The sequence below is a fragment of the Pocillopora verrucosa genome, chromosome 4 (assembly GCF_036669915.1).
Source record: "Pocillopora verrucosa isolate sample1 chromosome 4, ASM3666991v2, whole genome shotgun sequence".
NCBI lineage: Eukaryota > Metazoa > Cnidaria > Anthozoa > Scleractinia > Pocilloporidae > Pocillopora > Pocillopora verrucosa.
This window is the reverse complement of record NC_089315.1, coordinates 11,434,534-11,459,533: the sequence shown is the minus strand read 5'-3', so window position 1 is coordinate 11,459,533 and position 25,000 is coordinate 11,434,534. Positions and strand designations below refer to the sequence as shown.

The 25,000-nt window shown below is 37.4% G+C and overlaps 2 protein-coding genes and 1 long non-coding RNA gene across 13 annotated transcripts in view; 2 read left to right on the top strand and 1 right to left on the bottom strand.

The window, feature by feature from the left end:
* LOC136280523 (uncharacterized) overlaps positions 1 to 1,469 on the bottom strand; it is a 1,614-nt gene extending 145 nt beyond the window's left edge. Inside the window, exons 1-3 of the long non-coding RNA XR_010717273.1 lie at positions 1,302 to 1,469; positions 1,008 to 1,063; positions 1 to 280 (exon numbers count right to left, since the gene is read on the bottom strand). The exon at positions 1 to 280 is cut by the window's left edge and continues 145 nt beyond it. This is a non-coding gene — a long non-coding RNA (uncharacterized lncRNA). The remainder of the gene's footprint in view (positions 281 to 1,007; positions 1,064 to 1,301) is intronic.
* Positions 801 to 12,231, top strand: LOC131777424 (uncharacterized). The gene is made up of 10 exons (XM_066165856.1): positions 801 to 938; positions 1,296 to 1,545; positions 4,245 to 4,305; positions 5,157 to 5,261; positions 6,389 to 6,517; positions 6,643 to 6,684; positions 6,824 to 6,889; positions 7,555 to 7,698; positions 9,147 to 9,185; positions 9,647 to 12,231. Exons 2-10 carry the CDS (start codon positions 1,403 to 1,405, stop codon positions 10,253 to 10,255), a joined length of 1,338 nt encoding a protein of 445 aa, XP_066021953.1. The 5' UTR covers positions 801 to 938; positions 1,296 to 1,402; the 3' UTR covers positions 10,256 to 12,231.
* Positions 12,232 to 13,761: 1,530 nt separating this feature from the next.
* The window catches only part of LOC131777422 (TNF receptor-associated factor 2), a 34,060-nt gene continuing 22,821 nt past the window's right edge, over positions 13,762 to 25,000 (top strand). For 2 of the 11 annotated variants that reach the window (XM_059093726.2, XM_059093718.2), the window contains exons 1-3: positions 13,762 to 13,944; positions 22,888 to 22,979; positions 23,748 to 23,802. The gene's annotated coding sequence lies outside the window, so the exon portion shown is untranslated. Of the gene's footprint in view, positions 13,945 to 16,225; positions 16,325 to 17,858; positions 17,937 to 19,286; positions 19,600 to 22,887; positions 22,980 to 23,747; positions 23,803 to 25,000 lie in introns of those variants that run through there. The other 9 variants (XM_066165854.1, XM_066165850.1, XM_066165853.1 and 6 more) reach the window with 9 other exon arrangements.

Sequence of the window (25,000 nt, the reverse complement as noted above, 5' to 3'; positions counted from 1 at the left end):
TTGAACATTTGAAGTACTTCGAGTTTGTTGTTATCTTGAAGGGTTTAACATCTCGTTTTTAACAAGCACACGCGGAGATTGTAGAAACTGAGGAGCATGGTAAATTTGAAAAACCATAGTTTTAAACAATTTATTTATTCTAGTGCTCCTTTAAGAATTTTTTCAAAATTTTTTAAAGATTCCTTGTTGTACGTCAGGAACGTTACTTTTGAACCAGGGATTTACTGGCTCGGCTCGGGTCATAGGCATAAATTCTTGGTTGGAGAATCTGCCCCTGCAACTGCGAAAAAAAAACCTTTTCTGATAAGGGGGCTGGCTGCCCTGATTTATTGGACATTGAATCAAATTTCACTTTATATAGGGAGAGGTTAACATAACTCGCGGCGCTTTTCTCGTTCTCTTGCGCATATGTTTCATCGAAATAGCGCCATCAGATCTACATGTGTATAACTACAAAGAAGTTTCCTAACTAGCCTACATCCCCTTCCCCTACTCCTGTCGTATCTCATTCCGGTTCTCGTGCCATATACATGAGAACAGGAGCTTTTAGCACAATTAATGAACTGTTAATGAAGATAGCATTTGTTAATGCTTGTCAGAGTAATGTCGATACTATTTGTTTGCTCTGTAAAGGTGAATCCACTTGACCAGAAGCTTAAAATAATGTTGAGATTTACGTACACCCCACTAGTAGCGACGCTATTCAGATACTTTCAATATTGATACTTGTATAGCTTGTCTTTCCATATTTGGAGTGAATAATTCAGTATTGCTTACATGAAGTGAAAGGAACTTTCTATGTTCGCTTTTTAATAAGTTTCCTTTCCTTCCCAAAGGCGAATTTAAGGCAGATATTTTAATTATTTCCGATTCCTATCGTATACTATCAATAGTTTTCGAGACCGACGATTTTAACACTATGAAGATCACATAAAGCGGTAGGTCGCTAACTTCATGATCAAGAAATCAATTTATATTTACTCCATGATTCAAAACTGTGGACTTACTTGCTTCACACGAAACTTGTTCTTTTATCTTAATGCCATCGTAATTCAGTCGTATGCTATAAAAGTAGCAAATCTCAATCATTATTGCTGTGGGAGATCATTTTCATGCGATCGTGATGTTCGTGTGGATCGATCTTTGACAGAACTTGATTACCTAGAAGGAAAATTTTCTAAGGAAGTGCAGTCAAAGAGCTTATTAGGTTTTCAAGGCCAAGTACTTATTATTATATTTTGAACTAATACGTTTTACTCCTTTTTAAGTATTCCTATTTACTCCCGGTTTTGCAGACTTACCGGTGGGGCCTTCGAATTTTCAAGAGCACTGAAACCTCATCCTCAGTTGATGCGGCTCCCATGGAGCTATTTTCTGTATTAAAGATCAGGCAGCAATAACAATGCCAGGTTACCCAGTACCAGAGGTAGACAAAGAGATATTTCAAGAACTCCTCTGTGAGTACTGTGTCACAGTGGTAAGAGATGCCTGGAGAGCAGAATGTGGGCACTTCTACTGCAGGTCATGTGTGGAGTTTCTTTTCAGGTAGGCATAACTAGTCAATGTAAACTCCTGCACCCCTGGGATTAGGACATGTGGGGAATTTGCAGGGAATTTTCTGTCATTTGAGGAGCTAAAGGGCTGCGATTTTCCAAAACTTTGATGGCTTTTGCATGCCATCTAGGACTGGTGGAGAAATGGAGGTGAACTAAGACTGGAATTGAAAAGATGGTTCCTTATTTCTGTAAATGTTAACTCAAGACCTAAACACTACAAACAATTTACCACTTGATATGTATTGTTTGAGGTTATTTGTGTTCCTTAGCAAAGATGATTGTAGTTATGCGTGGTAAGGGTGTTATCAATTTCAACCCTCTAAATCTACAGCTAAAGGACTAAAATTAGAGGAATTTACACTAACATCTCTCTTGTCATGCAGCTTAGTAAAAGTTACATAACCCTTTTTAAGAACTTGTTTCTCCCTAGGATGCAACTTATTGTTACTCATGGAGGCATTAGTCCTTCAGTAAGATCTTATGGTGGCACAAGCCTTAGTGTTATTACTTTCTAAATGTTCTAATTACTTAGCTGAAAAATAACTGTCCAAAAAAAAATGTGTGTTGATTTTATTTTGTAAGGCCTAATCATACTAGTCACCAGGTCATACCCTAAGCTGTAAATTATTGGCTGCTGATTAGGTTCTTCACTAAAAAATGCAGTACATAACCTTAATACTATGACTGGTGGCCCTCCAAACCCCTATCCTATACTTAGTGGGTTTAGCCAGAATGTACAGCCTAAAAGATAACCTCCCCCATAAAACAAGTCATACCTTCAGCTACAGAAATATACTTAGTAGGCAGAAAGTTTCCCCCACATTTAGTGTGGACATGATATAAAACAGGTCAAACTTTGAAAAGGTGATTGTAATCTCTGTTGGCTCCATAGCTGAATCATTAAAATGTATAAAGCAAGTTAATTATTCAAACCTATTCTTAGCCATTACCTTCTTAATCCCTAGATTTCCTAAACATTCATCACCTAACCTGTAAAGAGCATAAGCTGGAAGCTTAACAATACCCATACTTATAATAATTTCTATGAGTGCCTTCATTTCAACCTGTGTTATGGCACAAAAACTTTCAAATTGATCACCTAACTTCTGGTGCACATAATGATTACTTTCCTCAACCATTTTTTATCCCACATTAAAATCATCCCTAATGAAAGTTAAAAATATGTCTAGTTCATTGGGATTATTTAAGACTTAATTAATGCCTGTAGAGGCTACAAATTGGTGAACTTAGATATTGTCAAGCTAGTTAGTCCAGTGAGCTTCTTCTTCAGCATTGATATCTTTGTCTCCAGCCTCTAAATCATGTGGATCTAACTCCAACTCATTACCTAAATTTAAACCTTTCCTATCAAGCTCATTAAACCCATCACAGCTTCCTTAATCCCCTGGGTCTCCAAAAAGTGCTTCAACCCCTGGAAATCTTGTCAGCCATCATAAACTGTGTGCTTCAATATGAAAATTTCAGAAATCTTTAGTGGCACCACTAACTAGTCATCAAAATCTGTGGAAAGAAGGCTAAATGATTGGTTTATCATCCTTAGAAGTCACTATGATAGCAACAAAACACAAAGATCTACTAGGGGAGAGTGGGGTGAGATTGTAATAGGATCACCCTTTTTATGGGCGATTATAGGCGGTTCAGGGAAAGTTGGGGTTGTTATGAGCAGATCAGGTGTCAATGGGTTAATGTGTGGAAGTTCCATGCAATAAAGTTAAAGTGTTTACATTAGCCTTTGTCTACCACCTTTTTTCAAGGGAAAAAGCTGGCCTTGGGGTGCAGGGCTTTCTACAAGATTAGCACTGAGCAACAGTCTAATACCCCTCTATGTCCTGGCCACAGGGGTGCAAGGTTTTACTCCAACTGGTGCATAATACTACTTACACATATATTTGGTCTAATTATGTCAGCTCATACTGGATTAGTACTGATTGAGGATTAGAGTTGCACTTACAAACAGTTTGTTGGATTGTGTGACAGAGAGTCAATGCAATGTCTCATGCTTTGCTTGCTGAAGAACTGATTCAACTTTGAGAAGTTTTAATGTTTGTGACCAAAACACTGAACAGTCCATTTTTAGGCCTCATAAGCTTTTTCAAAATGTATAATGTAAATTGGAGCATTATTGTCTAGGAAGTCTCTCTGACTTGTGTGTGCTGTATTTCTCCCTGGTTGTTTGAGTTAAAAGCTCTGTGATATAGAATGAACTTCTAAAATTGATTACCAGCAAGTGTTTTTATTCTCTCTTAATTACACTGTTTATTCATGGTGACCATTTTATGGTTTTTAGTCATCATATTCAACAATGAGAAAGAGTCTTTAGAGCCTTGCAACACATAAATTTGTGGGAGTTTAGTGGTTTATGATGATGATGATGATGCTTCCTTCTCCTTGAACTTATTCTTGTGATTTTTTGTTCAAGGAACTGAAGGAAATGTAATATCTTTTGCTGAGATGTTTTGCTGAATTAATAACAAGTCCTTGAATTCTGTTGCTTCTTAAAACCTTACTGGCTAATTATCTGACACAACAAGTAGAACACAATCATTGTTTTATTTTGGGATTTTGGGATCCACTTGCAGAATAGGCAAGAATTAATATCCACAACATTTCCTTGCTGTGCAGTATTTTATTTTTAGTGCTTATTGGCTATTTTTTTACAACAACTAGGGGAAATCCAGGAGCAGTGGCCTACTGCAGAAAGTGCAGAACACCTCTCTTCCATTATCAGGTAATCTTCATGTTTGGCACCGGTGGTATACAGGTATTATTGTTGAGCCCAGTTATAAGATTGTACAGAGAAGAACTGTAGAATTGCCTTGATACTTGTTATTCAGAAGGTAAATTTACTGCTAGCTTCATAATATTTCTAATCAAGTGTGAGGGCTATACTGGGGAATATTGGCTTAAGGTTGTTTTTGTATGGACTGAGTGCAGCAAGGTTTGTACACAATCAACCAAGGGCTAATCCTCTTAAGTATTGCTTAAGCAAGCAAAGTTAGTGAGTGGTTTATTATAGGGCAACCAGACTAAACTTGTTTAATTTGAATTTGCCAGCTTTAGCGAAAAAATACACAGCTTATGACTGTTTCTGAGAAAATGGTCAATATGGCAATATCTTAGCCAAGTGAGAACTAATCAAAATGCTCAAATTTACCTTGGGACTAACTTCCAAGACATTATCGAGAAAGACCACAGGGTGAAAATTTTAATAAATGTTGTTAGTGATGTACTGCACTGCTCAAGCATTCAAATGATAGTATTAGTTACAGGAGAATTGGCAGTATTATTCAGGCAGTAATCATGCCATTTGGTTTGCTCTATAAGCCCTTACTTACCTCATTGCTCCTTTCTTTTTTTCTAAATTGCATGTGCAAGAAGTTGTATGTTGAAAAAATCAAACAAACTTTCAAAATGTTTTCAGTACTGCCTGAAACCACTTGTGTGAGTGGCATAGGCTTAACATGGTAATACTGAGGTAGTGAATAAACAAACCATGGCTCAATAAAGTTCCTCTGTGTTGTTGCACAGACCATATGAATAATCTGTGATGCTTCCTGATTCCACTCCCTTTTTGTTAAGTTCTTACCAGATGACATAATCAGCAGTAAAGTTGAGAGTACCATAATTCATTGTTTATTCTTGGAGGCAGGATGTAAATGGGAAGGAGAGTTGAAAGAATCTGAGGTAAGAAAGAACAAAATCTTACTTTAGGTTACCACTACACTGTATAAAGAATGTTCACATCATACAGTATGACATAATTTGTCTTGTCACACACATACAGAGAATCAATATGAGTATGCAAATTGCCTGATTTTTTTTCCTTTTTTGCTAGAGGCATTAGTTCAGTGTTTTTTTCAGTCAACCCTAGATCTTTGTAGCGTGTGGATTTATGGCATATAAATGTATATGTATGAATATATATGTATATGTATATCATTATATAAATTTCAATTCAACCAGGAAACAGTGGATTGGATATCCAGGGTATATGTGTTGTATAAAAATGAGCATTGATCAGCCTGAATAAAAGTAGCTTCCCTTTCCTTATAGCATCCAAAATTACTCTTTGCCTCACCCAAAGGCAATTTTTTCGTTTGTGCAGTGATATGTATTTAAAAACAATGGTTATTGGGTTGAAAGGGACAAGACAATATTCCTCCAAAACTGTTTAATTTTTGTAACATATCCTTTAAAACAGCTTATAGTTGTTAACTTTCACTTGAAAGGTTAAAACTTTGAAAAAGTTATTAAAAAAGAGTCACAGAAAGTTGTGATATTTTACATTTTGCCAAAATTAGGGGTGAAAGTGAGATCACGGAGGGAAGTTTTTGTCGTGGTTCTTCACTCCCATAACTGTTGGTTTTAATTTTTATGTTAATCAAGCGAAGAACATGTACTTCCCAAGCTTGAAACTCAGCAGTTTCTGGCAGAGGGAGATCATCTCAGCTGTTTTTTAATAAGTTATTCAATACTGTTAAGATTAATTAATATAATATTATGATATTTCTAAAATATTTTAAAACAGTTTAGCTGACCAAAATTGCCTTACCCTGTGTACTAACGTGTGTGTTAACTTTGCTATTAGTTATCGTAATACCTTAATAATTTAACTGTATTCTATGTGTTACTGTATCATAATATAAACCTTTGTCAATTACAAGTCTTCCCCCCCCTCCCCCCACTTGAATTTGTTAACCACCGTCTCCCACTCTGAAAAAAATATGGAACGCAGTCCCAGGAAGCTTCTTCTAACTCAGTCATAAAATTCCAACTTTTATTTTATTGCTGTTTTGCATCACACCTTTTAGTGTCATGTAGGAAGCTGCAGTTTGGCCAGCATTCAAAGAGGAGAGCAAAAGGAGTGTGAGGGCGATATCACGCTTTCTACTGGAACAGATGACGAAAGAGAATTCTTACTTTCTGATAATGTTGTTGAGGTTGGTCAGTTTGGCATCTTTCTTCTTATTGATTTTGTTCCTCCAAATGCGATAGAAAATAGTGTTTGCGATCAAAAGAACAATGGCAGGCAATTGTAATATTCCTTAACGTTATTTTTTCGCAGAATCAAATTGGAACTGAAACGGATGAAGATCCAATTGACGAGGTATATTTCAAATTTGAACCTAGAGAACACTTTTCCCAATGAAATGGAGCAGGTCGTTTTGTTAAATAATATCCCGAAAATTGTTCGAATAAACATCCACAACACATGGATTTACGTAATGAAATTTATGTTGAAACAGGATTCGCACACCCAACGTCCCATGCCTGCCCACCGCCAAGAAGCACAGGATGGCGAAAACCCACAGGTCAGCAAGTTTTCGATAACCTTCATTCGTGTGGGCACGTAAGAGGAAATATAGAGGGTTAAGGCAGAAGTTTACTCTTCGGAAAATTAAAAAAACTATATCACTTCTCAGAAAAAGGAATGTGAATTTATCCATCGGAACTGCTGATCCGAGCAGTATACGGAATGCGTGTCAGATATGAACCCAGTAATTATCTAACTCGTTACACGGGCTCATTGTTTTCTGTGGCTCAGTGGTAGAGCATCGAAGCGCAGAACCCCAAGGTCTGGTTTCGATTCTTAATGGGGACTCGCATTATTCCTCTTTGACGTGCTCGTGACAAGACGATGAAAGTCTTCCCTTTTAGCTCGGATTTTATTGAAAGTTTTTTCAAGCTTTCCTATGTATTGTTGAAATGTTTTCAAAGTGATTGAATTCACGTAACCACAAAAAGATCTTATTAACACCGACATGAATTTTTTAAACTGAGGCAAACCCTCAACAACCGCCACAATGCTTATTTACTCATAACCTTGAATCTAGAAATTGATAGTAATGGTTTGGATAAAACTTTCAGAGAAAGTCTTCATTTTGTATTTTTTTAAATTCTATATTTTCTTGGAAATTATAAACGTTTAATCGTCGGGCTATAACAATTTGTAGTTTGTTACTTTGTACTATGACAGAACAGTTCTCCAACCCGAGAAACAGCTGCCTGTCCTGAGTTTGGGATAAATGCTGATTCTTCCGAGCTCGTTGTTAGGGATGGTGCTCGTAGATCAGAGACAAGACGATCCTGCCATGAAGAAGGCAGCGCCATTGTTAGAAAGGTGACTAAGCTTTGGCCAATTTTCGTGCGTTGTCGCACAAAGATGTTTTTAGACGTTTGGTTTATTAATTTTTTTTTACTTAAGCATTTCATAAATGCGATATGTGATATAGGTAATAGCATGGCCTGTGTTAGTATTTGACATCAATACCGGCTAATGATCTTTCATAATTGTCCATGTTACCTGTCGCCATGGTGTTTTTGCCAAATAACGCGTACAGGTAATACACGAGGGAACAAACACGGGCGTTTACATTCGTAATATCTTCATACCTTCAGGTAATGAAAAAGAGAATGAAAGTTTTTTTCCTCAAACTAGTATACTGAACACAGAGAAAACAATGAGGGAAAGCTCTTTGAAAGACATTTCAAAATTTCAAAATTTCAAAATTATCCCCAGTGAGAAACCACAAATTAAGTGAGTGTCAAAAAATACAAGAATGATGGCTTCTTTCAGTATTTTAATGTGGTTTTGCCTCTAAGCATCAACGCTAGTTCCGTAACTAATTGTCATATGACAACCATAAAAGTAGTCGACTGTCATTGTCTGACAGGGAAGGTGAAATGTAAAGGTAACACTCGAACCTGATCCAAGTGGCCCACAAGGCACTGGAACCTATTTCGGACTGTGTAGCATGAAGCGACTAAGAGTACAGCTACTTCCCCTGGATGGGCTGCTCGTCCATCGGAGATTACCCTCTGCATTTCGCTCGGAAACTTTGAAAATTCGTCGGTATCGATTCATTCCTTCTGGTGGAGAGAGGTACCGTGAGTAAGAGTGTCTTGTCCAAGAATGACTCGTGGCCAGGTTTCGATCCCAGACCTCTCGTTCCGGAGTCCAGTGTACTGACCGTTAGGTCACTGTGTGACAATCTTAAGGTTTTTTTTCTGAAAGACGAAAGAAATGTACTGAAAGTTTGAAATCTTAATTTTCCGTAGCTGCCCTTCATCTTAGACGGTAAGTGCTCACATAGCATTACGTCTTTTCCCCTAGCCTTTCTCGAGAAGAGTTCTGACCTTCACTCCAGGAACTGGAGTTGACAAATTCTCGCACCTTCAGAATGAAATTTTGGTATCATTTTATTCAAGTTGTCTGTTGGTGGTCGCAAGCATTAGCTTTGCGAATTTCGGCATAGAGCGCGAGACACTTTTCCCAACTCATTGACTTTGTACTGTCGATTGTAGTCACGTCTTCTAAACATCTTGGTAGTTTGATTATCTTTTGATTACTGAATTTCGGCGAGACTTTGAGATTTTCGTTTCGGCCGAGAAGTGCACGATCCCGGCCACCGTATTCTGTCATGAACGATTTTCGAGTGAAATTTGCGTTTATTGCAACTTTATTTGCTTTGTTACTTATCCAATCTATTTGAAAGTCATTCAAGTGATATTTTCCAATTTGCGACAGACTCATTTTGGTAAAGGGATGTATAATTTTTCTCATTACAGAACCATTCTCCAACCAGGGAAAGAGTTGACTGTCATAAGGTAAGGATGAATGTGTGTCGAGCTGACCGTCACGGGCACTTTGAAGAAAATCGTGCCCGTAGACTGAAGACAAAACGATCTTGCAATGAACAAGGCAGTACCAATGTAATGGAGGTGATGAAAAAGCTTCTAGCTGTTAGTTCACTGCGACTCTAATTGCATTTCTTTTAGCTTCCAAGCGTAACCACTTAGTAATCAACTGAAACAAAGTCATGAGTGAGACAAAAAGTTAGAATTAGAAATTTCGGGTTTTAACTGGTAAGATTATGATTTCAGTCAGAGTGTTGTATTTATCAATCGAGGAAAGTTGTGTACTTTAAAAATTCCAGTAAGTATAGATTTGTTAATACTTTCCTGTGCTGTGCTTCACATCTCTTCTTTCCAAGTGGCCTCTATTCCCAGATGATGATGATGAAAGAACCATTGAGATAACTAGGTTTTTGGTTTTATTTCTTTTGCAGAAAGGGCATATCAACGCCAATCTTCCTCGTCAGGTCAACTTCTTGTTGTCTGGTAATATAGCGGGACAAAATAGGAACTCAGCCGAAAATTGCTTGGAGTTTAAAGAGGAGTTGAACCCCTCCCTAAACGATACCATGGCGAGAAACACCGCATCCTCGCGAAACTCGGTTCCAAATGATTCTGATCGACATGAGCAAAGATTAATCAACCTTGAAAATCAAGTTGCTCACCTGACTCGCTGTTTTTCGGAACAAAATGAAGTTACAAACTACATCGCTAATGTTAATTCTCACCTGGTGTCAGAAAATGATCAGTTAAAAGATGCGGTCGGCGACGTCAACAACAGATTACGCCATATTCAAGTCTCTCTTAATGCTCACCAAATGAAGCACGATGATCATCAAGCGAATTTTAACACCCTGCAAAATGAGCAGAGTAACCAAAGCGTGGAACTTGCGAGGCTCATCAGGGATACGGCGGCTGTCCAGGAAAGAATCACACGACTTGAGGGTCGTGTGAACGCACAAGGAACGATGTTGAGGAATGTATCAGATTCTGTTAGAGGCCTAGCTACTTTAACCAGAAGGGTGGACATTGAAAATTTATGAAATAGAAGTGAACTTAAGAAGTGTATCTCAGGGATCATTCGATTTGTATCTCCACTGTTTAAAAGTGTACATAAAAATTTATTACTTGGCATGTTTTGAGGTTCTAAAGAGTAACATCTCTCTCGAAAATTTATTCAAACGTGCTATGCCATGACAACTCAGCAATCCGTCTACCTAAAACTTCGACGCACGGTTCACGAACTGCTGATTCTCTGGCTTTCACATGCATTCCTAATTTGATTCAGGAATGCCGTCTTTTTAGCCTCGAATATTTCAGAGAGATTGCCAATAAATGGGAAAAGAAAAGTAAACTTTTCACATTACAGTTTATCGGCCATATTACTCGACAAAAATAAAAAAGCAGCGTCTGAAGTCGAACATTTTAGCCCATTTAAAGACAATTTTCTCGAGGATCGGTTACTTTTTTAAATCTAAAAACATGGTCATTGTCATCGTTTCATGTTTACACTTTAATGGAGGAGATGAAAATCACATGGTTTCCGCAAATGTGATTTCTGATGTTTGAGTGACATGGGAATGAATTAGTCAGAAATTAATATTCTGATGGCAAGTTGAAGAGGTTCGCGTGGCATCATGAAAGTTTCGGATTATTTAAGCGTTTCGCGGGAAAATTCATTCTAGGTCGATCAGTCTTGTGTTTGACCATGTTCTTTCTTTCTTTCTTTTTTTTCGTATTGACCTAATTTTTGTTTTCAAATCCCTGTAAAATATCATTACATTCATTGATTTTTCTTTGTGATTAGCAGTGTAATCAGATTAGTTTGCTCTTTCCTCGGGGTATTGTGCTGCTGCATTAGATGAGGAATACGTTTCCACATATTTTTTGGCCACTTCCAAAGAGTGGTTTTTTTAGTGGTTTTTCGTATCTGGCGTAGCACAGGTTCTTTTGTAGAACCCTTAGTTTTCAATATACACATGTTAAGATCATATAAGGATGCGTATACTACAAGACTGGCTGACTCATCCTTCATAAAGTTTTCACATTGAATAACTCGGCTGAATGTAGTTAGAATCATTTATCTCTAATACTAAATATGAATTTGTGTATATTGGAGGTCATTTCTTTTAGTCCAAGACACAGTAGGTCGGAGATTTGTCTCGCAGAAAGTCAAGAAATGTAGCTAGTTTGTAAAGGGCTTTAAAATCGTGCTTTTTAAGACGTGTAATTTTCCAGATATTCATATATTCCGCACATACCTCAATTTTTTATTTAATAGTTATACTTTTTATGATTAATCGAAAATAGTTTTATGAATCTGGTAAAAACGTAGTTTAGAACTATTGTTATTTAACTAAAGCGCATAGGACAACCGGATGTATTGTGAGAGATTATTCAGCGTGGATTGATTTCCGGTTGACTTTTTGCAATAAGTGACAGATGATTGAACAATAGGATCATATTATATATTTAAAATGAGAGAGACCAGAGCGTGAGACAGAGAGCGGTGAGAGAGAGAGGGAGATTAAGTTGATTTTATAAAATAAAACGTGAAGTTTCGGAACATAGCAGATTCTTTAGTCTCATTTCCGACAGTATGGCGCTATCAAAATGTTTGAATAAGTTAAATTTATAACACTGAGCTTGTGCTTGGGAAATAGTACAAGCATAGTGAGACCGGTGTCGAGTAGACACCGGTCTCACTATGCTCACTATACCCACTGTCAGGCTCGTAACCAAGGAAACAGTCTTTCTTTGATCTCCAATAGTTTCTGTAAACGAAACTGCACTTTAAGTGTAGTTTGAGGGGTGTTAGCTGAAGACAAGTTTTATGTTGAGATGTTTATGTTAGAATGTTTGTTGTATGGACTATCCACAAAATCCCCATCGGAGGTGGTACGTTGTGATTAGTAATTGTTACTCAAATATGTAGAAATAAAGCTGTTACAAACGTAGGTTAATGATACATTGGTTAGTTATTCTTCGTACTTTGAAAGTCCTAGAAGCCAAGTCTTGGGACTTGAAAGCTTACTTATGTGAGGTTGTATAACACTTAAATGGTTTGAAATTAGAAGATCCTCGCAGCTAAGAACACTACTGAAACTAGTAGTTGTAAGTAGGACCTGAAAAAAATTCAGGCCCGTACGGGATTTGAACCCATGACCTCTGCGATACCGGTGCAGCGCTCTACCAATTGAGCTAACAAGCCAACTGGGAGCTGGTCAATGAATTGACTTGTTGAGAATTGAATTGAGTTGGCTTGTTAGCTCAATTGGTAGAGCGCTGCACCGGTATCGCAGAGGTCATGGGTTCAAATCCCGTACGGGCCTGAATTTTTTTCAGGTCCTACTTACAACTACTAGTTTCAGTAGTGTTCTTAGCTGCGAGGATCTTCTAATTTCATCTTTCCACCGCAGTGCAAATATGTGAATTTTCATATATCTAAATCTTCATTCACTTAAATGGTTTCTTTTTTCGCAAATCTTGTGAAAGATTGGAGAAGAACGTCAGGGGTCTTTTTCTCTAAGTTTCTTGTCTGGATATCAGTGAAGCATGATGAGTTTGCCTGAAAGAGGTGAAGAAGTCAGGAGCTTCTTACCTTCTTACCCTTTTTGAAAGGTAACGAGTTTAACTAAATACGATAAATCGCTTTCGCTTTTTGTTTCCCAAACACTATTTGTAGGTAAAAAGAGCGATTTTGCTATAGTTATTAATAAGATTTTAGGGAGAGTAAGGGGTTTTTATCCGGTTGTATATATAAAGTTTTATGGGTTGATACAAAATGTTTTTGCTATTATTTTCCTTCATCTTTAACAGTGTAGAGCACAACTCGGCCTATCTAGAGTTATAAAGGAATTCAAAGTTATAGATTACTTATGTTACTAGATTTGAATTTCTCATTGACCAAACCGTTACGTAGGCTTTCGAGTTGTTGATCGATTTTAACAAACAACTGACCAGACAGATACTCTCTCATAGAGGAGGAGTTAGGCAAACGAAAACCAAATAAAAAAATATGTGAAACAAACCGAACAAAAAGAAATACAGGAACAGACAAACAATATTTAAAAACAACTTCATGCAAAGGTAAATAATGGGTCACTACTTTGAATTCATTTGCTTCATAGGAATGCAATGCAAAAGGGTAAATTTTATCAAGGAGTGTCCCAAGCAAAGATAGCATGTACACAGGTCTTTTTATTTGCTTTTGATCCTAAATTATAGTATGGTAGCTAATTTTTTTCAGTTTAACTTGCATTATCACATTGAGCGTAAAATTAAAATGAAATTTTTGTAGATGGACATTGAATGTACTTAATCAAGATCACGAGCTAAATTTTTAGTCGTAGAGTTAATACGACATTTTTCTAATTTAAATTTAGTATTAATAGGTGTACATGTTGTAAAGTTTACTTTTGTTAACTTTACTTTTATTAGGCTTGAGGAAAAAAAAACTATCGAACCGAAGAATAAAAAAAATATAAGATAATGTACTGAGAAACCAGGCCATAATTCAATTGGACCCCGCATGAGGAAATAGGAAGTAGGAAGTGAACCTTTATAATAATAGCCTTTCAGTTTCGGAGGATGCCGTAAAATCTACTCTAAGTTCGCTGATACGGATACTTGTACCCTTAAATAATCAATCAAATAAGTTGCATTCAATTCCTGCTATGAGACATACGCTAAACTTATCCGAAGGAAAGTGCGCCGCAATGTTATCGCTAAGGTACGTGAACTGATTGATGTAAGGCTATTCATATTTTTGATGGCTTTTAATTTCGTATTTGATAACTCATTCCGCATACTAGCGGATCCAAAAGCTTTCTAGTCTTAACATTTTGTGTTAAAAGCTATCTTTCTTTTGAATCTCTGAACTGAACGTTTGAGTATATTAAGAGACGCCAACATAAACCAATAGATAATGTCTATACATGATTATTAAAGAAGAAGAGGCAGAACGAAACTGAAGGATTTATTAGGGCCTATTTACACGGTACGACTTTGTCGCATGCGACAAGCTTACGACAGGCTTACGACACGAATTGTTTCGTGTAAATCAAACCTACAACTCGCTTACGACTCTTAAGTCATGTCGTAGGCCTGTCGTAAGCTTGTCGCATACGACAAAGTCGTGCCGTGTAAATAGGCCTTTACGTTGCTTTTAGTCAGATGTAATAGCTCATTGCTTTTAGGTGATATAGTTTAGACCTTTGCAGTTTGAGATAGAAAATATCATTTCGTCCACAATAATAGTCAGTTACTTTTCTCCCGTTTTTTACTAAGTTTCTTAAGACAATAAGATTTAAAAGCGAAGCGCGAGTGCTTTTCGAAATAAAATTAAAAAAATTATATAATAGACAAGTGGTGTGACAAGACTATATTTGTCACGCTCCTGCTTACGGCTTACGCACCACTCGAAGCAACTCTAAAGTGAATTTTCATAATGTTCATGTGTACGACTTAATATCCGTTCCGATAACAGCGAAACATTCCAATTTTTTTCAAAGCTTATTCATTCGATTCCGCAATAACCGCGCTGCGAATTCCATAACTCTGCTGTGACCTTCATGAACCTATTCTAAGCTACCATCTATTTTTGAATACTCGGTAAACGATGTGCCTCTACTTCCTTGTTATTTTGTGTTCACTTGACACTCGAGGCTCCTGGTGGGGTTGATCATCTAAATTTGATGTCTTTTTATCCGGAGCTGGGGCTTTCTTTGTGGTTAAATAATCTTTCTAAAGGCGACTTTAACTTGAGAAATTATTTTTGAACGTTATTGCCATTTTAGAGTATTCATAGGTCAAGTAAGTCCTCTCATTCCTCTGATTCAACTGTCCTTTATTCAATAATCAAGATAGCATATGAAAGGTATATTCAAGTATATCTATAATACAATACTCCTAATTAGTTATTTTACTTTTACTTAGGAAAGTAGATTTATGACACGATTGAGTTATAGAGAGTTCCCTTACAGGGATAACGCTATTTAACGCGCTACACTACATCCGTAAATTTCCGGTTGATAGCAAATATGCTGTCAGCATATAACATTTATATCGTAAGATTCCCAAATTTGTGCATTTAAAGCGAAGGCATTTTATGAATTCCACTAATCGTTTTTGGAGGAAATTAAGCTACAGATGTAAACTACATATAAATCCCATTTTTTCTTATATGCTGGAACATTTTGAAGGTGTCTTTAACTGATTTCGGAGGTCTGGCAAGTCAGTTACGGTTGTCGTTGGGCAATTCTCAAATATAAACCTGATCAGATTGGCCATTTTTCACCATTGTTCGTTTCTGTTGCGACAGAGAATGCACACGTACAAGATTCAACTTCTCTATTGCCTGTTTCCTAGAAGCTTGTCGACCTCGTTCTTTTTAGCTTTTGATTCCGCGGCAAATTTGTTAACATCACTCGCTTTTAAATGGAGTGAATCTATGGCCACTCATTCTATGTTCTTTTACAATCATTTTTCAAGTTTTTGCTTTCTCTAGTTTTCTTAGATTCAATTTCAATTTAAATAAAACGTGTTTGCAGTGCGATACTTTTTGCGAGAAATCTTGATCCATCGTCATTGACGCCAGGAGGTTTCGTTGCCCCATTGGTTTTGCGGTTTCAGGAATAATGACAAACTAGAGAGTGTCAGGAAATCTTGACATTTGAAATATCTATCCCAAATATCTACCCCAAATAGATCGTTTTTAGGATGTTAATAGTTGTTGACATCTTTAGAGGAGTCTGGTTTCAGTTAGGAAACTAAACTTTGAGACTCAGTGGTTCCAAATAAAGAAGTAAAAGATTTAGGTCAAACTCTGAAAATTGTCCCAGTTAGTGATTCTTTTTTTAACTCAATGATGTTCACCGAACAGGACCTTAATTTTATACTATTTACTGATAGCGATGCGTTTTTTCCTTAGCTAGTTCGGATAGTTTGAATGCATTATTTCAATAACGTTCTCTGATTTTTGGTTTTCGTGACGCTTAATACCTGCTTTTTAGACAGCATTTAAAAAATGATCACCCTTGAGAACATGTGAAGCAGAACTTCTTATTTTGACGTGCTGGGATTGCATTCAATAACGATGAAAATAGCAAAAGGTAAGATATGGCCATAATTTCTTCTTTCGGTTCTCTGGGTTCCGCTCAAAATCAAGCATGGTCAGATTAACTATAACTAGCACTTTCAAACTCTAATTTAATACCTGAAAAGGAGGTTTGACCGAGTACAAGAAACGATATCATGACGAGGTGATTTCCACTATGCTGAGCAAGCACAATATTCGAGATTGATTTTTTTCTGCATTTTCTTTATTTTATGCCCCTGGTGACCGTAGCATTTAACTGATTTCTGTTATATCTCCAGTGAACTAGATGTGCATCCTTAGCAATCTATTTAGTTAGCGCTAGTGGAGGGGTTCCCGCTTTTAGTTTCTGTACGTGTAATTGAGTTATGCAAATGGCTTGATTTCGTCAATATTGGTTGTTACTTTCAGTACATTGGGTCAAACTGATCACAAGCAGAGAGTCACTAGCTTTCTGTCCATCTGTTTGATCGTCTGCTTTTTCTTTCATTATATTTTAGTACGCCGTAGTCACTACGGCGTATTATGCAAAGGAAAGCTGGTACGTTGCGGATATTTGAACAGAAAAATTGTGCCAGGATGTATCAGATTTGTTTAGTTTTCTACTTCGAATATTCCCTGGTTTGTGCCATCAAAGTTATTAATTTAGCCGAGCGTTAGACGTTGACTCGTAGACTTGTGTAGAATCAGGTAGTTTAGACCTACAAAGCAAGAAGGTTGACACGAATGGCTTTGATGTTTCATAACGAGTGCGTATTGTCAGTTTCGTAATCTAGTTGTGAAAACCGGAAAAATTTTAAAAACTACAGTCATTCTCTTACGATTTTTCATATTAAATCGATTATTTGGCAATTAAAAAAGGAGTTGAAGTATGAGATTGGACGTGGCTTCAGGAAGAACTTTTCCCACAGGAATCTCCGAACGTAAAGATATTTTTAAATCTCCAGAAAAATCGGAAGTCGCTTATTCTTTACCTATTAGGGTGCGCTTCAGTGCATTTTTATTCCATGACTTATGTCAAGGTTTATAAATATAGCGCAAGGCGCTGGCAACCAGGAATCTTGAACGTTCGGATACGGAAATATTTCTCTGACAGCTGTTTTGGTTCTCCAGAGTTCTTTGGCATTTGCAGTATCTCTCCCAGTTTGACTCCCAGACATGATCCACATGAAGCTCTCTCTCATTCAATTCCAAAGTCTAAGCAAGCTGATGAGAACAATGAATGAATTGCCAGTAATCGGATACTTGCGTTTACGCGCAGATTTCTGGGATCGCCACGGGGGAAAACATTGCGACTCACTAAGAAGGATTGTATGGTAACAGACGTCCCAAGTTCACAAGTCGAGAAAAAGCAAACGATTAATTCATGAATTCATAATTCATTTTATTTTTGGCTAGTTTGTGATGTTGCACGTCATTGTTTCTTAGTTTTACTTAGATACGCTTCTCTCTGCGAAAAATACGATTTTTAGGACTTCTTTAGGTGTGTTTTCCAATTTTTCACTATGCGCTAGACTGATTCATGAAATCCTGCGATGTTGCTTTGATAGGTGTGAGACGACTCACTCCTACCAAAGACGTCGTTCCCGAACCGTAAATTCAAGTCATGAGTCTGGTGTTAGATCAAGGTAACAAAATTTTTCTAATAAGTTGAGGTATTCTTAATACCTGTTTGCTGGATAATGTGTGGATATTTCAACGAGAAGTTACATTTTAACCACAATTTCTTCAAGCCAATTTACAGTGTGGTCCCTAACGAGGCTCAGTTTTAAAAGGAGGTAGGGTTACCAAGCTAATTCTTAACGGTCGTGTGTCAAGGTTGATATGTACGCGGGCTGTTAGAAATCTATAAACTGGAAATTTTTGAAGCAAAATGCGGCTTAGCGTTGGATGCACGCGGAAGATTGAGTTTGTAGTGAATTGAAATGAAACTAAAGTATATTTGCTTGGATTCGGCGTTGGATTTGTGGCCGCCCGGTCATTTTGCACTGGGATTTTTCGCTTCTCGGATCGGGCGTTCGGAAATGGAGTGTTCAGCCTTGGGCTCAGTTCTTATGTACGTTGAAAACCTCGAAATGGACAACTCGCTAAAATGGGTTCTTTTCATCAAAGTAAACGGTTAGATAACAAGTGATACGCTGTGGAAGTAAGGTGAGGTATTTTTATTGAGAATTTGACGTATTGTTTTATTCCTTAGAGCGGTCGTAAATATTCTCATACAAACTCTAATAAATCCGCCATGACTGTTATTGTGCAAGATAATCATCTCACAGCTGGAGCTTGGGCTGCCTGTGGAAGAACCGTTGAAAATTTGAACAAGTTATAAAGAATAGTATGCGGAACAAAATATGGTCGATTTACAACGATAAATATTTCGAAATACGAACATTTTACAAGTAAATTCAATAGAACTTACTCACATCTTGTGTGTCCGTTGTGGTTTCCGGCGATGTCTGCCGTTTTAAACTTGCATTGCCATCACTATTATTCTTGGTATTCTTCGTATCATTTTGAAGTCGGAACAACCTTTCGCCATATATTTCCTTCTATTGAGTTGCAATGTTTGCCCCGTGGCGAACCTAGAAATCTGTGCGCAAACACAATTACTGGCAACTCATTCATTATGTTAAGATCTCAAGACTAGACAGTCAGATCAACCGGATGATGGATCGATTTTTTATCTGACCGTTTCTTGAGAGCTAAACCACTGGCAGCCCAAGCTCCAGCTGTGAGATAATTATCTTGCGAGTAAGAGTCAGGGCGAAATTATACGAGTGTGTATGGGAATATTTACCAACGCTTCTACGATTAGGAAAATACAGTCAAATTCTCAATAAAAGTACCTCACCTTATTTCCACAGTAAATCGCTTTTTGTCTGACCGCTTACTTTGTTGAAAAGAATCTATTTTAGCGACTTATCCATTTCTAGGTTTTACTTCAGGAGAGAATTCTCTTTATTTCTCGCATGTGATTATGGGACCAAGAAAAGGCTCGGAAAACGGTGGAGGATGGGGAAGATAATTTTACGCAATCGCGGTCCAAAATGCCAACTCGCAAGTTTATAGGAGAATACCGCAATCTGATATTAAAATTACCTAAATAACGCAAGAAAAAGTTGTCCTATATCGCAATATTGTTTACCTACAAATCATAATATGACCTTTGAAGCAAGATCATGGTGACGTGGCTTTAGTTTTTGAAAGACTCAATTAATGACACGTTGAAGAACTTGGACGGGTGAAATCACGATATCTAACGAGGATGTTTATCTTTCCTGGGGAAAATGTTTGGTAAGAAATCAAATTTTAGGATAGGGCGATCAGATTTATAGTGTAGGGAAAATATAACTTCTACAAAATTTTTTGTAACCCATCGTCGTTGTGGATATTTTGACTCAGTTGACCATAACATAGTACCTTCACTTTGCTATTGCCTGGAGCTGGGACTGGCAAACACACCTGTTCCCGGAGAAAATTATTCTTGATTAACTTAAAAAAAATGCGACGAGGAAAATTTTATACTTTATTTCCTTTAAAGCTGGTAACATAAGCTAACTAACCTACTTGTAACTTATTAATAACCTTATTTATTCATAAAATCACTTTAACATGATAAATTTTGGTTATAAACATATGCATGGATGATTTATTCCTCCAGAAAATATCTACAAAATGGGTCAGGAGACAACAAGTCTCTCTACCACCTGATTTATAAAGGTGGTTAGAGAATGAGAAGAGGCAAAATAGCCGTCAATTAGAAATGTCTGAACTGCATTAATAAAACCAGCAGCGCGCGTAAAGCACACGTACGTTGTCAATCGAACTATTCTGGCATGACTGAGTGCTCTTTTTTTTCTACAAGACTCTTAAAACTATAATCTCTCAATACCGCTGGGTATATTAATAGGGGAGCTAGCAGCGTGGATAGCATATCACCATAGGCAAGAAAATAGCCGAGCAAATTTGTTCTCAACTGACCGTCCGCCTCCACAGACAGTTTTGTTTATACCATTTCTTTTGATATGATTGGTCTAGACAAAACCAAAACAAACTGACGTGACCGAGAGAATTGAGACGATAATTTTTCTTGCTAGCTTTCTCGTGGCGGCCATGTTGTATGCGAAGGAGACGACAGAACAGAATTCAATATTTCAAGCGACATTATTGATCTATTTATTTCTGTATTAATGTACTACAAATCTAATTTTCGACAGACACGTCATTTCTATTCTCGCGCCCCGCTATGTGTTGTGCGCACACGTACTTTGCTCTCAGTGTTTTGTTATAAAATTTTCTCCGTTTCCGGTGAGATGTCTAAAGAACACCTCATGTCGTATTTACGTCAATCTCATCTGCATTTCCCAAATGAATGTTAGAGGAAATGTCTCGCATTGAAAGTAGTTTTGCTTCGACCAGCTTTAACCACCGATTGTTTGTTAGCTTGATTTGAAGAACATCCTCTAGCTTTTTCATACAAGGGCAGTCCTGTTCTGGATGAGATCTCCGCAAAAAAATATCAAATACTATCCTTTTCCGATGAGCTCAGTTTAGAATAAGCTTTTGTCAGACCGTCTTACTCGACATTCCTTTAATTACAAAGCCGAAAGACTGTTTTCAAGAAGGAGATATGATCATTCATGAGCTGAACGAATACAAAAGGACCTTAAGGAATACTAAGAAAATCGAGTGCTGACAGAAGCCGTGACGCCATGACGGCCTAAGACAGGAAGTCACAACAACAACGGCCCGTACATTCGGACTAAAGCAACGTGCACTCGACTTCTCTTTTGATAAATGCGAAGCACTTATATCGAGGTTAACCGTAATATTTTTCTTTTTTTCGAAAAAAAAAATCGTACATACCTCAAATTTACTTGATACTGATAGCATGTGTGTCCTCAGCCATTCCAAACAAGTTATAGCAGCTTGACTTTAAATTGTGATTTCTCACACACATTTTAAACGACACCATTCCAACTACTATTGACGCGAAGCTCTTTCTGTGCTTTATCAAGCGATCTGGGTCCCAAGGGCCATAAATATCAGAGACAAAAATGCGGGACTAAAATGTGGGGCTAACCCAAGTTTTTGAAAACTGAACGTGACGCCATGTTTCATGATGTCATGGTATGAACAAAGCTGTCTTTGGCCCGGACTGTTTACAGCTGTGTCACACCACGTATCTATTTACGAGAGAAAACCAAAAGGGAATTAATACTCCCTAATGTTTCTTCTTGATCAAGATAAATGAAGTGTCGTCAGAAAATGGTTTGTCATCTAAAGCCAGACATTACCACGGCCCGGTAAATATTCAGTTATATATATTCATTGATATTTACCATGTGGAAAGGTAGTCTTGCGTGGCAAATCCGAGCGTTCTGATTGGTTCTTAGTTGGTCCGTATTCCACATTTCTACAGAAACGGTCATAAGCTATGAATTTTTGGTCACGGACGCTGGCAATTTGAAAAAAAAAGGTTGATTGGAGTGCCATATTACTGACCTCACTTGCGCGAGTCGTATTAAGTAATATTGGCCTACGGTCGTTTTTGTATGGACCTCGCTACGCTCAGCCTTGACTGCCATAAACGCGGGCTCATATTCCTCAATAGAGCTCACACGCTTGGTTTATAAGAAGTTAGTCCTTGATTAACTAGTGTTTAAGGCAATATTTTTCTTAACTCGAATAGCTCGTTGAAAAAAAGAAATAGATGTGAGGCTGAGACAAGATCAAGCGTATTAAAGCCACATTTTTAAATCGTTCCGAGATATTTTTATCTCTTATAGAGCAGTTTAGATAGTTATAATTTCTAGATCCTGAATATAAATCGGTCAACAAAGCTTAACAGCTTTTCGGAACCACTGACTACCATGCACCTATCCGATAGCTTAAAAGAAGATTTTTGGTTAATTCGAATAGAAATTCACACTGAACACGAAGAGTTTATTCTTGTTAGAGGTAAGTTGCCCAGTCCATCAAATCCAGATCAAAAGATACGTCATTCCTTTTCAGACTTAGCTTCTAAATTCCACATACATTTGGCTACTTTCGAACTTGTAATGGTCGAAGGTACGATAAACTCCGCATCATTGCCGAAGTGATCAATGGTAACGTTCACCCACTAGCGCTTTGGAGGTTCCCTTAAAGACCTTATCGGATTTGGAACTATAATGGTCACAATCTATACTCGTATTCATACTAGGCGGGGGTCAAAGGCATAGCGTTTGGTATATTTAAAGCGGCTCTTATCCATGCAGCTTATCTAAAGGATTACCCCTCCCCTCCCGTGAGTATTAGAGGCAATGAAGCATGCTTAGATGGCGTAACTGAAGGGCTGTATTTCATTGGTAACTCCAAGATATTATATTGTCCCCTAGCAACTTATAACTTTAGTAACTCGTCCAAGTAGGGGCCTTAACTAAAAGGGCTTACCCTAGTTGATCAGACGTACGAAGAGAGAAACATTTAGGGTTCCGCTTTCGTGCTTGGCTAAATCTGTATATTACTTCTGATCGTAGGTTCATGCAGTAAGTTTAATACAGTTTTCTTTCCATTCCTTTATTACTTCTATCATTGCAGCAGAAGTGAAATAGAAACAGTCTTGTTATTTCGAAGATAACTGACAGATCGAATTGATTTGGAGGTGACATAGGAGAGAACTTCATTACTTGGTGAGAATCATCCTTTTCATAAAAAATGGAATTTTAGCCCAGTTTAGTTACCTTTCAGTTGCAGCAGTTCTGTTCTGCGCTTAAACTCAATTAAAACAAAAATAAACTACATTTCCCTTTTTCACGTAGTCTTGAGGTTCGTCACTCTTTGCTCCGTTTCTTGCTTGCCTGGAAAATGGAGAAGTTGGTTTCTTCTTTACGCTTAAGCCCGAAAGTTAGTAGGGATGATTTTGAGTCTGTTGTATTGGAGAAAATTTTTCCACACCACAAAAGGACTATCTATCAGAGAAACAAAAACTGAACGAAATCCAGGCATAAAACTAGTGATGTATGAAGGTTAATTTATTTGGTTCTAGCTTAGGCCAAAAATTTCTGTGGAATGTTCCTAGAATGAAAAACGGATCAAGGTTCTCTAAAAGGCAGAAGTCATTTCGAGATATAAACTTGTAACCTAAGATCCTTTGCTTTGGTTATTTTGACATGATTATGCAATCGTTTTTATGTATGATTACAGAATGTTTAAAGCAAAGAAGTTCAATCTAAGTTAGTACAGCCTTCTTTTAAATGAGTGTAAACTATTAGATGTGCCATCATGTGTCTGACAACAATTTCCTTTTTGAAAAAAGAGAAAATGCCCAGAAGCCAAAGTCTTCGGTATATAATTTATACTATCGTACGCGCGCATGCGCAGTCTGACGCATATTTTCCGAGAAAAGCGGATGATGATAATAGCTTATTCTCAGAAGCGTTTATTTCGTTATTTTGTAGGGTCTGATCTTTTCAAAGTTAAATCTATTTCATTTACGAGAGGAGTTAAAAAAAGGTAAGTGCTATATTTTTCTCCTTTCTCTTTTTTTTAATTTCATTATGTATGCACTCACGGTCAGGTGTTCTATATATCCATAAATCAAGAATGGAAATACCAATAAACTTCGGCAAACTCTTTGCAATAGCACCTTCGATATTTGAACTATGTTGGTGTTTATTGTGCATTTAAAAATTGCTTTAAGAATAGTACGACAATTAGCCATGTTTGCAGTGTAAGTCATTTCGACTGGAGTAGAAAACTTGTTCGAGGAGGTGGTGACAGTAGGGAAGAGGTCCTTCGACAGTTTTGTGAATAAATTTCGAAACCAATGGAAATTCTGTCGATCCGAAAAATAAATAGCATTGACTGAGTGTTTCAATCGCATTTTAATCGTGAATTCGTTTTTTGACACAAGTTTTTTTCGCGAAATCTCTTGACATCTTGTCTAGCTGTCACACGTACCTCAAATGGTAGATATCACAAGCTCGGGGACGGAAGCTAATTTGAAGCCCGATGATCGAAGCAAAACTCAAAAGCGGATGTAACTTCGGATACAAAGCGCTCTGTCATTGGTTGTAAGAGTGTGCTCTATCAGAGTACAAAACAAGGAGCTGAGCTAAAGCTGTCGCGCCATCTGTCAATTTTACTATGATCTACCATTTTTCGGACTTCTCCCTTCCTTTGTTTCCATTAATTGAAAGTGAAATGCGGGAAAAGCGAGCCGCAGAGTAGCAACAGAAGAAACAAACAAAGGTTTGAAACATGCCAGGCGCCCTTATTGAAGTTATTATAACGTGAGCAGAGACGAAAATCCTCATAGGGAAAACGAAATAAACCAAGTTTGAAAAGGTTTTTACGCTCAATTAGATTGTAAGCTTACCCACGGTAATAAAAATCATACACAGCTAACACTCGTATAGTATATAAAGTTTCGTTTTCAAAAACAAAACAGAAAAAAAACAGGAGTGATGAAAAATATAACCATACTGGCATAACTGTTAAAATTCATACAAAATTATGACGGGATCATAACGACTGCGGTTACGGTCTATCGCAGCAAGCTCATATCTATCTCCGGTTATCGCAGTGAAGAAAGCCTCAGAAATTACGTCAGCCGCCCATAAAGCTTTCATTCATTTCATTCATAAAACACACGCCTTGAGCAGTTTGTTTTCTAACTGTCGTGTCAAAAAAACCTGCTTGTTTTTATTAG